Raw genomic sequence first — 16019 nt, 5'->3', positions numbered from 1 at the left:
TTTTGTTAAACTACGCTTATTTTATAACTCGACAACTATTGTCCCTTTGATTTGTTTAATTAATGTTGCTTTATAAGCGCTTTGGAATGACTCGGTGCTTATTCCCCTCTATAAAACGAAGATGGTTCTCCTGGTACAACTAGAAAATAGATAATCAGAATCAGAATCAGAATCGTGTTTATTGGCCAAGTATGTGCAAGCACATACAAGGAATTTGATACTATAATATAGTAATATAATATATTATATTATATTATATAATATAGGAATACTATAATATAATAGTATTTCGATTTTCGACATTCTCCCACACGGTGGTTAAACTCGCTATCACCCGTACATTTCGTCATTTGTGACAGTTTGCTTATCTCTGCCCAGTGAGTTGTGCTGTAGGCTCGGTGTGCTGTTGGTTTGATCCCTATCTACATGGCATTTGTAATTTCTCGTTTTTCTGCGGGTTTCCCTCCCATATCCAAAACCTGAAGTTTCCTGGGAAATGCTCCAGACTAACTGCCCTTTTATTGAATAGAGTTATGGAGGATACATGGAAAAATCAAGAAGCACAACAGCTCTAAATTCATAAAGGAGAGACCACGCTGTTAGCAAGTCCATCTTCCAGCTGCTTATCTCAGTCTGGGTCACAGGTATTGTTTTTTAGATGTCTAGTGGACCAGCCAGCAGCAGCTTGTAGTACACGGGAATTTGACCTGGTGATACAGCGCGGAAGAAATTGCAAATAAGAATTAAAAGGTTAAAAATAGATTGTCACAGGAGACAAATGGCCAGTCACTGCGGTGTGAGTCCCACCAATCAAAATAAATGCTCAGGCATCTTGTGACATGACTCTTCGCTCAGCAGCCTGACTTGTCCCTGCTCCACCTAGCCCAGTCAGAGCCCATGTGACTGTCTAGGCAGAGGGCAACACTGAGTGACCCCACCAGACACACCCCCTAAGGCCACGCCCTACCCACCATGTTTAGCATCACCAACCGTCTCACAGGGTATCACGCCACACAAACCTGCTATGGAGCTGCTGCAGCCCTGACGGATAATTCCAGCCCCCCCCCCCTACTGGAGCTACTGAGTCATAACACAAATCAGAACACAAAGAGTTAAATGCTTTAATGCATCAGGGAGAAATTAACAAGAGCAAAACCCAAACGCCATCCATTATGAGGAGGGCTGTGTGGACGCACACTTCACCGAGGGCAGCACAGTTTTCATTGGCCAAGGCAAAATGACGACGTAAGGTGCAGGAGTCAGGGTGCTCCGTGGGGGGCAGGAAGACGGTGAGGGTGGGGCACGCTGAAAGAGGACATGGGGCGTGCTGACAGGAGACTGGGTGGGATACAAACACTAGAGGAAGTGATGTTGGAGCACCATCTGTGCCCAGCTGGGGTCAGCACTGCAGTTTCAGTCTATGAGACAGTCACCAAGTCTCAGTCTCTCCCTACAGCACGAACAGGATGTTTACAGTGAGCTGAATCGGCCCCCCTCAGATGGACATTCCTCACCAGCCTACTTTTGCCTCCCTTTCCCCATGAGGACTAACAGGCTGTGTATGTTCCTGCCCGCTGCTGCAATCAGACAAACTCTCACACGTGCTGTTTCAATGTGGTGCTGAGCCTGTCGCTCTCATGGGCAGATGAGGGAAGAGTCTACTCTACAATGCCTCCCAAGAGCGGTGAGCAGAGTCGGAGGAGAAAGAGGAACTACAACGAAGTTCCAAAGCTGGCGGTGGAGAAAGCAGAGGATGCACTCAGGGAACATGACGAGAGCTTCGGCGACAGGAACCTTTGTGAGACTCGCACCAAATTGGGGAGTTCCCAGATCCAGCTCACGTCTCCGACACACTGTGCCAACACCCAGCAGGTGGCCGAGGAGGGAATCGGCGCTGACATCACCAAAGGCGCCGTGCGTATGACTGCGGCGAGACAAGGCCGTCGGGGGCATGGAGGCTCGACGTGCAAACGCAGCGACATCGGAGGCGACAGCCTAGTTGCTCCTGCCCTTGGACGGGTGACTTAGACTTTACAGGAAGTGTCGATATAAAAACGTCATGAGTAGAAACAATGACTAGCTTTACACATGGACCATGGGATAGAGGCAGGAGCAGCGAATCAGCACCATACCCCTTATGTTTCAGTTCACAAAGAAAAGGTATAAAAAGAGACCCAAAGTACAGCAATCTGTGCAGCGTCTGCGTGGGATCATGTCTGTGCAAATGTCGGACACTGGAGCTCCGTTAATATTAAGACAGCTGAAAGTGGAATGGGTGGACAGACAGCCCCGACATGCCAGGTTGGTACGGAGCGCCCCCTGCTGGGAGGGGAGGCACACAGCCAGCTCAGAGCTCCAGCTGACCATCTCAACGTCTCCCCACTACGAAACACTATTATTGGCAAGAAGTAGAGGTTCCACAGGGCAAAGTTCACAAAATATTCTCAGGAAAGTCAAACCCCAAGAACCCTAACTGACAAACAAAAAGACAGAACATTTGCTTACTGTTACAGAAACACAAGGTTACAAATGATGTTTGCTGTCTGTCCTTATAAATAAAGCATGCTCTGGAAAAAGACAATAATAAAATATGTACAAGTACTGCTCACATTATGCCCACTGTGAAGGCACAGCACATGAGCGCCCCCGCATGGTGGAGAACTATACTACACAACACAGCAGTAATGGATGGAGAGGTTGTGGGCAATCAGATGCACTTTACAGAAAACAATGTTAAAAGCATGACATAATTGCAGTATCTGGACCGGCGCTGACCATCAGAATATCATGCCCCCCCCCCCCCCGAGACACCCCTTGCCACTTCCATGCCCGTCCCCGCGAATGACAGGCAAACCTGAGAGCCGGAAAGATCACACCCACCGACATGTGGCCACCCAATGCTAGGATGAGTGGGTGGAGCCACAGCCTGCCCCGGGGGGGGCGAAGCGGTGAGGGTGGGGTGGATAGAACAGGATCAACAGCAAAAACCACTTTCATCACCTTCTCTCCCGCGAAAGTTAAAACGCAGAAATATGTTATCTGAACGGCATTGAAGCTTTAGACGCTGACTGGGATGTGCGGCTTGGCATTAAAAACACACAAACAAACAAACAAACAAACAAACAAACAAACAAAGTCTTCTTACAGATGACAGTTCTGACGTGTCCGTTCAATGCACATAAACTGCAGAAACACATGCGACACTGTTTCTGCCCTCTTCATCCCAGCGTGGGTGGGGTTATGCCACATCATGGTGTGTTGACGCCCCTCCCCCCGTCCCCAGGCCCATACAAATTGAGGCAGAGCACAGGTACAGCCTCACGGCGACGTGGAGGCATGGAACTTGACAAAGGCGACGGCAGCCAGCTCCTTGCAGAACTCCTCCAGGACAATCACACCCTCCAGCAGGGTCATGTGGTCGATGCTGGACGGGGCCACACACACAGGCACATGTGAGCACATCCGAGGAGAATAAGCTCTCATATGAGAGCTCATATGACACTAAACCCCACAACAGGCCACCCTGAAGCAGCACCGAGACTCACCCCGTGCCCTCTGGCTCCAAGCCCAGCAGCCTCTTCCTGACCAGCAGGAGTTTGGTGGTGAAGTCGGGGATGCGTTGGATCCTCAGCATCAGATCTCCTACCACCTGGAGCGGGAGACACACAGCCCCATGGGGGGGAGGGGGGCTCTTGTTACACGGGACTGCGGTCCTGCAGGACAAGGACATGCCTCCACATGCGCACCGTGCTTCATGTGGTGCTTCATGTGGTGCTTCATGTGGTGCCAGAAGGACCAGATACTCAGCTAATTAAGCAATTAAGGGAGAAGGAACCTGCTCACAAACATGAGCCTATAGTCAGGCATACATACAAAGAGACAGACATACTGACATACAGAGAAACAGACAGAAAGGTAGACAGGCAGGCAGTGAGACAGGCAGAGACAAAGACAGAATACACAAAGGGAGACAGATTGACAGAGAGACAGGTAGGCAGACAGTTAAGCAGAGATCTGCAGAGAGATAGGCAGGCAGAGTCGCATACAGAGAGACATGAAGGAGACAGGCAAAGAGGCGATTAGAGAGAGAGACAGGAAGACAAGCAGAGACACAGGAAGGAAGACAGGCAGGCAGGCAGGCAGGCAGGCAGACAGACAGACAGACAGGCAGACAGGCAAAGAGACAGATTCAGTTTCTCAATCTTTGCCCCCGCCAAACAGGAAGGGGGAAAGAGACAGAGTGTTTACCCGGACTATGACGGAGAAGAGGGAGCGACAGGCGGGGGCAAGGTTGATGTAGGGGTCCAGCAGGTACTCGTGTAGGTGAGGGTGGGGCAGCAGGGCCAGCTTGGACAGCACAGACGTCACCTGCAGGTTCACGTCATACGGCTGCGGGGGAGGGAGGGCGCAGACACACAAATCAGGCAGGTGACGCTCCGCCCCTCAGCGGCCGCCAGCCACCCACCCGAAGACCTGCCTACCTGGTCCAGTATACGGCCCATGCGGTCAAAAAGAACCTTCAGGAAGTGGCCCTCGAAGAAGGGCCCATCCTGCTCACACTTCTCCAGGGGCTTGGGCGTCCCCAACCACTCCCAGCGCATGCAGATGCCACAGTAGTCCCTGAACTGGGGATGCAGAACACGGTCAGCAGTTTCTAAATGTCACACGCCCAGCTGTGCTAGTGGCCTCAGCACCTCACACCGGTAGGTGGTGCCTCACCTGTCGGTGTGCATCTCTCAGGTACGTGTCGTAACCGGAGCCCTCCACCTGGTAGGACGATTTGGCTTCCTCAGGCACCAGGCACAGGAAACTGGGAACAGAAGCGTGTGGAAGGACCTGCTCAGTACAGCTGAAATACAGCCACACGCACAGCACCACCTCCACCTTACCGCCATCACAGCTCAGATACAGCCACACGCACAGCACCACCTCCACCTTACCGCCATCACAGCTCAGATACAGCCACACGCACAGCACCACCTCCACCTTACCGCCATCACAGCTCAGATACAGCCACAAGCACAGCACCACCTCCACCTTACCGCCATCACAGCTCAGATACAGCCACATGCACAGCAACACCTCCACCTTACTGCCATCACAGCTCAGATACAGTCACACGTACAGCACCACCTCCACCTTACCGCCATCACAGCTCAGATACAGTCACACACACAGCACCACCTCCACCTTACCGCCATCACAGCTCAGATACAGTCACACGTACAGAACCACCTCCACCTTACCGCCATCACAGCTCAGATACAGTCACACACACAGCACCACCTCCACCTTACCGCCATCACAGCTCAGATACAGCCACAAGCACAGCACCACCTCCACCTTACCGCCATCACAGCTCAGATACAGTCACACGTACAGCACCACCTCCACCTTACCGCCATCACAGCTCAGATACAGCCACAAGCACAGCATCATCTCCACCTTACCACCATCACAGCTCAGATACAGTCACACGCACAGCACCACCTCCACCTTACCGCCATCACAGCTCAGCTCAGATACAGCCACACGCACAGCACCACCTCCACCTTACCGCCATCACAGCTCAGATACAGCCACACGCACAGCACCACCTCCACCTTACCGCCATCACAGCTCAGATACAGTCACACACACAGCACCACCTCCACCTTACCGCCATCACAGCTCAGATACAGCCACATGCACGGCACCACCTCCACCTTACCGCCATCACAGTTCAGATACAGTCACACGCACAGCACCACCTCCACCTTACCGCCATCACAGCTGATACAGCCACACGCACAGCACCACCTCCACCTTAATGCCATCACAGCTCAGATACAGACACACGCACAGCACCACCTCCACCTTACCGCCATCACAGCTCAGATACGGACACACGCACAGCACGACTTCCACCTTACCAGCCATTACAGCCCAGAGGCACTCACAAACACAGCACTACCTCCACCTCACAGCCATCACAGCTCAGCTGCACATTGACTCCTCTGAACTTCGGTAACATTTTCACAATGAAAACTAAACAACAAATATCAAAAATTCAATCTAGGTGTCCATGAGGGCCACTGGAGGTGCTGTGCAGTTATGTCACTCACAAGCTCTCACCAACTGAACAGCACATATACTGCACTCCGCCCAGACCTGTTAACTATCTTGTGGACCTCCGTCTTCCCATCAGGCTTTCCGTGGTCTGGCGACTGAGGAGGCGAGGAGCTGAGCCAGTCTGGGCTGGAGAGTCTGTTGTCTGGGGAGAGGTCTGTGAACAAAGGGTCCTCCTCCAGGTCCCTGCATGACAGCACAGCATTTCATGACTTAATGCATGAACACAGGCCATGTTCACCTGACACCGCTTTACCTGTAATCGCCGTCCTAAAACGGCACGTTACCAGGCCGATGCAAGAGGGCTGAGGCGAGATGTACTGTGATTATGAACATTCGTATTGTCATTAATTTGAATATTCTCTCGTGATATAGCCTAAACACTTGTCTTGCACAATAAAGTTATAATACACTATTTTTACACAAGTTTGATCAAGATATGGGTCTACTGTTGACGCCATTTCAAAACCACCTGCTATATTTCACTGTTGTCTTCATATGAATTTCACAATATGATAAATATCAATATAGTGAAAATCTTTGAAAATATCCTGACATTTTTAGGGCATATTGTTCAGCCCTACTGTGCACAAATATGTTCGCTTATCAGCACATAAGAATGTATCAATGTATTTTGGCATATGTTACCATGGACAGCTGCATCTGTATGCCTGCGTACATAAGCATTAGCATTTAGCGTATGAGGATAAGGATGCGTGTTAGCATATGTGAACAAAGACAGCCGCGTCTGCACGTGTCAATGTAGGCACGTATGCATTAGCATTTAGCGTATGAGGATAAGGATGTGTGTTGGCGTAGCAACATGCATTAACCCTCTGGGGTGGAGTGCGTTGTCGGCGACGCAGCGTACTTTCGTGTCTATTTCAGTTTATATCTCGCTGAAATCTTAATGTAGAATCATGAAAAAAAAAACACTGGCAAAATCCATAACGTCTTCTTTTCAAAACCATCGTCCATTGTTGGAAGTATTAAAGTTTTTAAAATTAGGTTAAATCGGCTAAAAAATAAACCATGTCACCTTTGTTTTACCTGCATGGGGGGCGTGTAGTGCCGCCCTCACATGAGGATCGCTATTCGCATTATAAATAGCCGCATTTCCGCATACTCAAATCGCATTCACATGGTAATTTGATGAACAACGCAATGGAGAAATGCGATCCAGATACACCCCCATATGCACCATAAAAGGGGGGGGGGGGATGTGGCCAGGTGTCAATGGCTCATTCATACACATGAAAGCTATTCAATGGAAGGAGACCAGAAATAGTGATATGAGTTTGGTGTTTCTTATTTATCAAACTGAATGTTGCAGCTACGCCATTTAGTCATCTTCATGTAGCCAAGACTTTGGTGATCAGATATCTGGGATCAAAACAAACTGCCACCATTGCTTACTATGTATTTTTATAATGTTTCTGCAAGTGTTCCAAACTGCATTTTACAACATCTGTACTTTGATGTCAAATTACAAACTTCACATAAATCTGACATATTTACAATATACATTCAAATTAAGATGTAATGGCAAAACAAATATATAAGAAATAATTTATTTGCCATGAATTAAGTTTATGATATTTGAAGAGATGTGTGACCACGCCCCAGTCAGTGAAAGTGTGCTTCCTACCCCCAGACCACAAAGGGTTAACGTTTGTTAGCATGCAGAGCTGTGACTGCATCACTGCTAACAGCTGGAGGCATTAGCCTGACTTACACAGCATCAGGCAGCTGCCCGTTCTCCAGCACCTCCCTGTCCTCCTGTGGTTTGTTTTCCAGGTAGCACCGCTCCTCCAGGTTCCTCAGCACCAGGCTGTACACCACATGTTCACAGGGCTTCTGCAGCAGGTGCTCGAACATGCGCAAAGTCATGATGCTAATCTGTCCAGCGGGGGACGAAAGAGAGCGGGACACAGTGAGACACCACATTAGTTACCCGAGTCTCAATTTTTTGACTTGTGGTGCTGAACCAGTTTCATGTAAATACTGCCTGCACAGAATATTAAAATATTATGACACTTAATTTCTGCCTGGATACGCATGCCCTGACCCTGCTTTCTGACGCACCTCGTCAGACAGGTGGTCGCAGTGCTCGATGAGCCTGTGATACAGTGGGGGCCGGCCAGCCCCATCGGGGGTCTCCGCCTCCCGCTCCTCCCCCAGCAGAAAGTACACCGTCTCCTGAAGCAGTGCTTCTGAGCTGATCTGCCTTATGATTCGGGTCAGCAGGGCCGTGGAGGTTAGGATGCCCATCTCTGAGCTGTTGGGTCAAGGGTCACATTGGCAATGTCAAAGGTCAGACTGTCAGAGGATTAGGGTAAAAATTTTAAACTGTTCAAAGTTATAAACGAGCGAGGTCAGGCATGTTCCTGAGACATCAAAGTTCAATGGCGAACATCTCGGTGCGATAGTTACGTTTGCATGAGCTGCGGTTCCAGGGTGAGCACTAGAAACTTCTCTCTGACGGCCCGGGCCAGCACCACAGCCGCCGTCTGAGCAAAGGAGCAGCCTACTTTCAGACCATGTTGGGCAACCACCTCAGTGCCATCACACTCGCATAAGGAACATCTCCACAAGACATCTCCGTGTCCAGCAAGCTACTGCTGTCTCAGTGTGCAGGGTCGCAGTGTTTCCAGAGTGCCATTGCTGCTTCCATGTGTTCAGTGTGCCACCACTGCCTCAGTGTGCGGGTACTCCGTGTGTTCATTGTGCTGCTGCTGTCTCAGTGTCTGGGTTCTCCGTGTGTTCCACATGCCACCACTGTCTCAGTGTCTGGGTTCTCCGTGTTCTGTTTGGCTGACGGAGGTTGTGCTGGCGCTGCCTCAGTGTGCATGTGCTCCATGTTGAGTGTGCTGCTTGTTTCTGTGTGTGGGTGCTCAGTGTGTTCAGCGTGCAGCTGTTGTTTCTGTGTGTGGGTGCTCAGTGTGTTCAGCGTGCAGCTGTTGTTTCTGTGTGTGGCTGCCCTGTATATTCAGCGCGGGGCTGCTGTTTCTGTGTGTAGGTGTTCAGTATGCCATTGCTGTGTAGCGTGTCTAGCATGCTGATGCTGTATACGGGTGCATGGTGACGGTGCTGGTACCGTCTGCGCCTCCTTGATCAGCTGATCGCAGTAGTCCAGCCAGGACAGGAAGGAAATGAGCGGCCTCTTGCCTGTGAAGGCCGTGGCGTCCTCTTTCACGCTGTAGGCATCCAGCCTGCCGGGCGATATGGGACACACCACAGATCCACCACCGATTCTCAGCGAGGGATACAGCTCAGCCCCCCCCCCCCAAACACACACCCCCTGAGCAAGTACCACATCAACTCACCCCCAGTTTACAGACTCCAGGGTCTCGATGTCCAGCGGGTCCATGGATGGGGGCAGCGCCCGGTAAAATGTGGAAAGGCGCTCGGCCAGCAGCTGACACAGGGCTGTGCTCTCTGTCAGGCAGCGGGCGGCTGCCGGCTCAGGAAGGCTGGCTAGCAGCATAAGGCCCTCGCAGGCCTTCACCACGATCCGGCCGTCCTGCCAGGGAGAGCGGTGCACTGTAAGTAAAGCCAGCTATATAACCATCCTGTGAGAGACTCCGAGGATGCGATCAGTACTGCTGGCTATGTCACTGCCATTTTAGAGACACTGAGGACACAGACAGTACAGTACAGAGACAGGGTCTGTACTCCGGGAACACTGACCGGGCTCTTGGTGAGGTTGAGCAAGGAGTTGACGAGGTTGTAGCTGTGGTTCTGGTTGGCCTGGGTACTCTGCTCAGCAGCAGCTGCCCCGTTGGCTTCCAGTGCTGGCTCCCCCACCGCAGGTGCCTGGCCGGTGTCAGGTGAGTTGGCCCCGGCCGCGTCCCCTCCCAGCCCCCCGCACTCAGATGCCCGGGTGGCCCCCACCTTTGCCTTGTTCTGTTGTTCATATGTAACATAAAGGACATGAGGCTAAACTACCAACAGACACGCAAACCGATATGAAGCAGCCACCCTGGGGATGGGCTCTGCCCCCAGGAACGGCGTGGGACCTCAACGACACTCAGGCAGCCAGCAGCTTCAGGGACTCATCAGCCTACCTCCAGGAAGAAGCTGACCAGGTAGGGGTCCTGCTTCAGTTTAGCACAGACAATGCAGAGGAACTGAATCTCTTCATTCTCGGTGGGGGCCGCCAGCACCTCCCCACACAGGCGCACCAATTTCTGTTGGGGGGGGGGGGGGCAGAATGAGGATTCAAGCACACAATTCATTCAAGCAGATGCAAGACGGGGGGCCCAAGCTGCTGTGCCGGACCTCCTGCAGACACAAGCCTCACCTGCACCGGCCTGTGCACATTGATGTGAGGGAGGAGCGGCTGGCGAATCCGCCCCAGTAGCTTGGTGTAGAAGCCCAGCACCTGCTGCTTCATTCCTGGGGGGCACTGGATGGGGCAGAGGCACAAGTCAGAGCGTGGCCGGCAGCGCGGATACCCCCCACCCCCCAGCGCACACAGGGCACACGCAGGCTCCTCACATCAGCTTTGCCCAGCGTGTAAAGTGTCTCCAGAATCTTGTGGTGTAGCAGGTACTCCATACAGGGCCCAGTCTCGCCAGACTCCCGCTCGCCCTCCTCCTGGGTCAGGATGTCCAGCATCTGCTCCAGGTGGGATGGGATGTTGGTGTCCGTCACGGGGGCCTTGTCATCTGCCCAAACAGTACCAACTTAAGCCGAGGGACGCCGTGTGGCATCTTTAAAACCCGCCAGCACAGTGCGATGCAGTCACCCTCAGAGCCATGTTGTAATGACAGCCCAGGGGCCGGGGTGTCTTACCCGACGTCTCTATGTAGTAATGAGTGATGGCCTTCCAGTGGTACACGAAATCCTCCTGCAGAGGCAGAGAGGGTGCGAGCTGCGAACGCAAAAGGGAGAACAGTCACCTTCCACCCTGCGTGTCACCTCACCTCCTGTGCCCCCCATCCTGAGGGACTGGGCTGCATAGCTGCACACGTACGTGCTATCTTCTGGGGCTGATGCTTTCAGTGACAGCAATGCACTCATGACGTGCAATGTGCTTTGTGCTGTGCTGACCTTAGTTGAAGAGCCAAACCATGCACATCAACCCTACAGGAATGTCCTAATGCAGGAAGCGGGTCATCCCTGGTCTGTTTATGGAAACCTTTCATTTTAACTTCACCCAGGATGCCTGTCCGGATCTAAGCAGGTGAGAGTGAAGGCTCGACGACCAGGCTCGAGTCCCGGTACCGGCCGACGCCGACATCCTACGCGTCTGGTCGGGGTAAACGTGACCCAGATCGCCGTAACGAGTCAGGACGGCCCCGGATGTCGACCCTTAAAATTGTCTGGAAAGCCGCTGACACCCAAACAGCGGCTCCTATAAAATATGTACTATCCACGTAGATCCGTATTTAGTAACAATCCGCTGGCTACAACGCCGATTAAGGGCAGTTAGCCGGCGACCCGGCCGTTTAGCATCTTCAGCTATGGGGGCCCATTCATCCTCGGTCTGGCCTGACACCACGGCCGATGGCTGGGCGCTTCCTTCCCCTCTGCGGCGGTTTTCCTTACCGCCTCGACTGCGTGCTGGAGGATGGAGGTGAACTTGGAGAACATTTTGTTTTTGGACTGAAGCAGCTTCTCCCGAGAAGACCGAGAGAGCTCCTCTATCTTCCGTCGGTTGCTGCCGCCGCGATCCAGATTGAAGCTTTCATAAATGTACACTTATCACTTAAAAATAATAATAGTAAAACTCAACGAGCTAATACGAGCGCGTAAAAGCAGACGGGTCGACTCGGGCGCCCCTCAGTACTACGTAAACATCGCAGCGGCTGCTAAGCTGCTAGCCAGCTAACAGGGACACCGTGGCACTTCCAAGTCCAGTCTGACTGGGGCGCGGAGAGGCGTCCCTACCGCCGCCTAGCGGTGAGATAGTAAAACGGCTAAAAGGTTCTTGTGAGGCTCATCTGAAATGACACTTAATTTACCCGTCTGTACAAGTACGGGTACATTGGATTGCTGTAGATGTCGTAGATCCCATTTTATATCCTTGGAAACATATGCACACACACATGTTCGGTTCAGTGCAATCCGATCACAGGCACCCTGGCCTGTGTCATAGACTCTGTCTCTCTGTGAAAAACCTCATTTTGGGGGAAAAAAGACACACAGTACAACTGTGAAACTCCCAATATTTTGAAAATTTCACTCTAACTAAGCTGCCCAGTCACTAAACCCAGTCAATGTTCCACTGTGGGGAAAAGCCCATTGTAGCTATACATATTATCCCAGTTAAATATTCAGTTTGTCTGCAAAAAAAATAAAAAATTCTCTGTGAAATACCCATTTTCGCTATAAATATCACTGTGTGATTGAAATGATCCTCCATTTGCCAAGTACATTGGAATGCGTCTGTACTCATATCCCCTCTTACTGTCCTAGACATGCACACATAAATTGTAGAGTGGAGTTTGGGGTTCAAGGGCAGATTTGGGCCATTTATTCAGCATTTCTGGGGCATTTTGGGGAATTAAGGGGCAGGCTTGCAGGCCCAACAGGGATGTCACTATTCTGCTGAAGCCAGGGTGGAGACCAATGACCTCCCAATCAGAGGCACAGAGGCTTAACTCACTGAATCACACATGCAAATACCTGCACTGTGCAATCCTCACTGTTTTAATGTGAAACCACATGCAGAGTGAAAAATAGCACACTGTGAATTTCCCAAACCCTGTCCCGTAACATCCTGTGAATTTTACAAATTTTATCCAATAACGCACTGTAAATTATCCAAACCCTATCCATTAACACACTGTGAATTCCCTAAACCCTGTCCATTAACACACTGTGAATTCCCTAAACCTTGTCCAATAACCCACTGTGAATTCCCTAAACCCTGTCCAATAACACACTGTGAATTATCCAAACCCTATCCATTAACATACTGTGAATTCCCCAAACTCTGTCCATTTTTAATCTGAAGCTGCCAAGTTAGGGCACCATAGTATTTCAACATACAGCTGTAGAAGATATTAAGAGAACACTCTATATTTTTAAACAAATCTCCATTTTAAAATCCTCATTTAATTGTGGTTCTGCTGGCAGAAGGCTATGGTGAGCCACATGTTGCATCCAGGTTCAAAGTTTCTAAGTCAGCAATACACAAGAACAGGGTGAAGCAGGTGAAACTGGTAACAACCAGAATCCAGCCAGGTAGAGGGCGGAAGAGACAGTCTAATGCCAGAGATGACCGTTAACTGACAGTTTTTCATGAATCATAGAATGACATCAAGTGACCTTCAGAAGGATTGGGAATCATTAAGTGCAAGTGTGAAGTGCACTGCTAGGACAGTTCATATCAGGCTCCTGGAAGCAGGACTGAGCTCCCATACAGCAAGGAAGAAGCCCTTCATTAATGAGAAACTGAAAAGAACTAGGCTACAATTTGCAAAAATATATATATTATTCACAGACGTGCACCACTGAGAAATGAATGAAACAAAAAATTGTGCAGTGGTCTCTTAATTTTTTCCACGGCTGTATATCATGCCTCATGTTAAATGACGCTTTGTCTTTCAATGTGGAGGTACAAAGTCCTTATTGGATACATCTCCCTCATATTATCTCATATTATATCTTGGCTGTCATAAATGATGACTCCGCTGCAGCAATGAGGTAAGTTCGTTGATCAGGCTTAGCCAGTGACTTTACAGGGCTCTCTGATACAGGAGGCGTTGACACTTGTTATGGATGCAGCTTCTCTTTTTCCGCTCCAGTGATCGCAGCTCTCTAACGGTATGAAATGCATGGGCATTATTTGTCATTATATGTGGCAGCGCAACGTGGCCCTGAATAGGAGCTGCAGTGCAGTGAGGGATGGACGATCCCCCAAACTAACACACTGATTATGCACTTTCGCAGTTAAGACTAACCAACTGAAAAAGTGACCTAACAGCAAACTGGACGTCGTTTCATTCAAAGGCAGGAGATGCTCCCGTCGGCCGGCAGCCATGGAGAGTGTGAACCGCGAGTGGCAGAGGTGGTCAGGCCCTGTCAGCCTGCCTCTGTGCCCGCCACTGACCCTCACCATGAGACCGTCGGGGAGAAGCGGCGAGGGCAAGGCGGGGTACCTTCCACAGTCAGACACGCTGCTCTCAAATGATCAGCCCATGGTATTTGTATTAGTGTAGTACAGTGTAGTACAGTGTAAGCAGGAGCACAGGAACTCGGGGGGGCATGTACTCCCTGTATTTAATTTGGCCTCATACATTCCCCCCACCCGCCCACAATCTGCATGTTTTGATAATTTGTGAATTTCAGGGAAATACTACACTTTGGCAACAAATGCATTGAAATGTGTTTTTGTTTGTTCTGTCTGTGCACTGAATATGGCCACTCCCTTGAAGACTTATTTTTATTCAGATAGCTTTTTGATGACCTTAACCCCCACCCAGCCCTAACCTTAACCATAAGTAACCAAACTAAACATGAGACTTTTGACTTTTGGCGTGTTTATTTGAAACGGTCCCCACAACCTCCAAATAGCAGGTTTTTATTACATTGTGGGGTCCCCAATTATGTTGGTCTTTGTATGTTTTTATGTTAAGAATGCCTTGCTTGGGTAGAAGGTTACATGTTTTGCCAGATGGTGGTGCTGCAGTCAAACCTCTCTTTTTTTTTTTTTTTAAATAATGGCCAGCCAAGAGGGATGATTAAATTCAGCACACACAATAAATCAATGTTCACCAAAGGCATAAATTTGAACATTATCTCAGAGAAACCCAAATAGAGATTGTATCATGGGACAATTCTGCAGCTTCTGCTACTACATTGTGCACTTCAGATGGTCCAGTATGTTTTGGGCTTCTGACCGACAGATGAGGTGTTAGAAGCCAGTTTCCTGTTACGCTGACAAGGTGGGAGGGTGGAATGTGACGTTGACTGGTCAGCTTCAAGCAGATTGTAGATTTGAGTGGCAAAAGGTTCAGGGCAACATCGAAAAGCTGGTTTGCGATTGTGGACAACAGACTTAAGATCTATATCAGGACAGAGCGTCACAGTTAAGTACTTTTTATGGTTAACCTAGAGCTCACTAAATCTTTTCATAAAAGACCTATTTGATTTATGGTTTTCTCATGGTGTTTGCTTTGTTACATGATTGAAACTTTTAAATGCAACACCCTTGTAGATTTATCTCTTTATCCCACTCCGCAAAACATTAATCCTTCTAGGTGTGTGTGTTTGTATGTGTTTATTTCCATGACATTGGAGATACGTACATCAGCTATTGTATTTACTCACGTCACAGGAAACACGGTGACTGGCCTCGAGCAAGAATACTCAATATTGAGAGTAATACATTCGCATAAATACGGACGTTTAATTTACATTCCTGTCATCTCACTAATTTCCCTTTTTGTGTGCTATTAAATGGAAATGTGTCTGATCTAATAAACAGTAATTATTAACAAAAAATGTACAATGACCTGAAGAACAGAGCCGTTTCAATTGTTTTCAGCGAATAGTCAGCTGTCAAAGTAGCAATACATATTAGATGATGTGAAGCAGCGTGCACCTTACAGCTCCGCCCACACAGGACACACCCCGACACGTTTCTCTAAGCCTCGCCCATTTAGAGTCACGCGCCACTCCCAAACCCACCTTCCCGGCTATATACTGCGCCTCTTATCAAGCAACACCCCACACCTCTTTAAGCCCCGCCCCCAAAATACACCCCCAAACCCTCCTCGCAGAGTGTTTTCGCGACTATTAGACAGGCACCACCCACTAAGTGAGCCCCGCCCATAAAGGACGCCTCCCGAATAAATAACTGCTGCTCCAAAGGGGCCCCGCCCCATGTCTTTTCCAGCCCCGCCCCGTATAGGACATTGCCTACCGCGTCTCTTTCTGCTCCGCCTCCTACGTAATGC

At 49.9% G+C, this 16019-nt stretch overlaps 1 protein-coding gene across 1 annotated transcript; it reads right to left on the bottom strand.

Moving 5' to 3' along the window:
- Positions 1-1107: 1107 nt before the first annotated feature.
- On the bottom strand, positions 1108-11998 carry fhip2a (FHF complex subunit HOOK interacting protein 2). Its single transcript, XM_048987855.1, has 17 exons — positions 11662-11998; positions 10906-10984; positions 10609-10778; positions 10412-10516; positions 10176-10298; positions 9799-10014; positions 9435-9631; positions 9206-9320; positions 8542-8618; positions 8194-8386; positions 7844-8007; positions 6151-6294; positions 4720-4810; positions 4482-4625; positions 4249-4389; positions 3546-3649; positions 1108-3424 (listed from the first exon to the last, which is right to left on the bottom strand). Exons 1-17 carry the CDS (start codon positions 11704-11706, stop codon positions 3319-3321), a joined length of 2214 nt encoding a protein of 737 aa, XP_048843812.1. The 5' UTR covers positions 11707-11998; the 3' UTR covers positions 1108-3318.
- Positions 11999-16019: the final 4021 nt, after the last annotated feature.

Source organism: Brienomyrus brachyistius, chromosome 20, assembly GCF_023856365.1.
Source record: "Brienomyrus brachyistius isolate T26 chromosome 20, BBRACH_0.4, whole genome shotgun sequence".
Lineage (NCBI taxonomy): Eukaryota > Metazoa > Chordata > Actinopteri > Osteoglossiformes > Mormyridae > Brienomyrus > Brienomyrus brachyistius.
The sequence above is the reverse complement of the archived record's forward strand: the minus strand, read 5'-3'. Positions and strand labels throughout refer to the sequence as shown.

Excerpts from the sequence above, each read along its gene's own strand:
- fhip2a (XM_048987855.1), bottom strand. The coding sequence starts at position 11,706 with ATGTTCTCCAAGTTCACCTCCATCCTCCAGCACGCAGTCGAGGCG. Across the intron at positions 8,387-8,541 it reads GAACCGCAGCTCATGCAAAC|CTCAGAGATGGGCATCCTAA; the intron begins GTAACTATCGCA and ends TTGACCCAACAG. Across the intron at positions 4,390-4,481 it reads TGGGCCGTATACTGGACCAG|CCGTATGACGTGAACCTGCA; the intron begins GTAGGCAGGTCT and ends CCTCCCCCGCAG.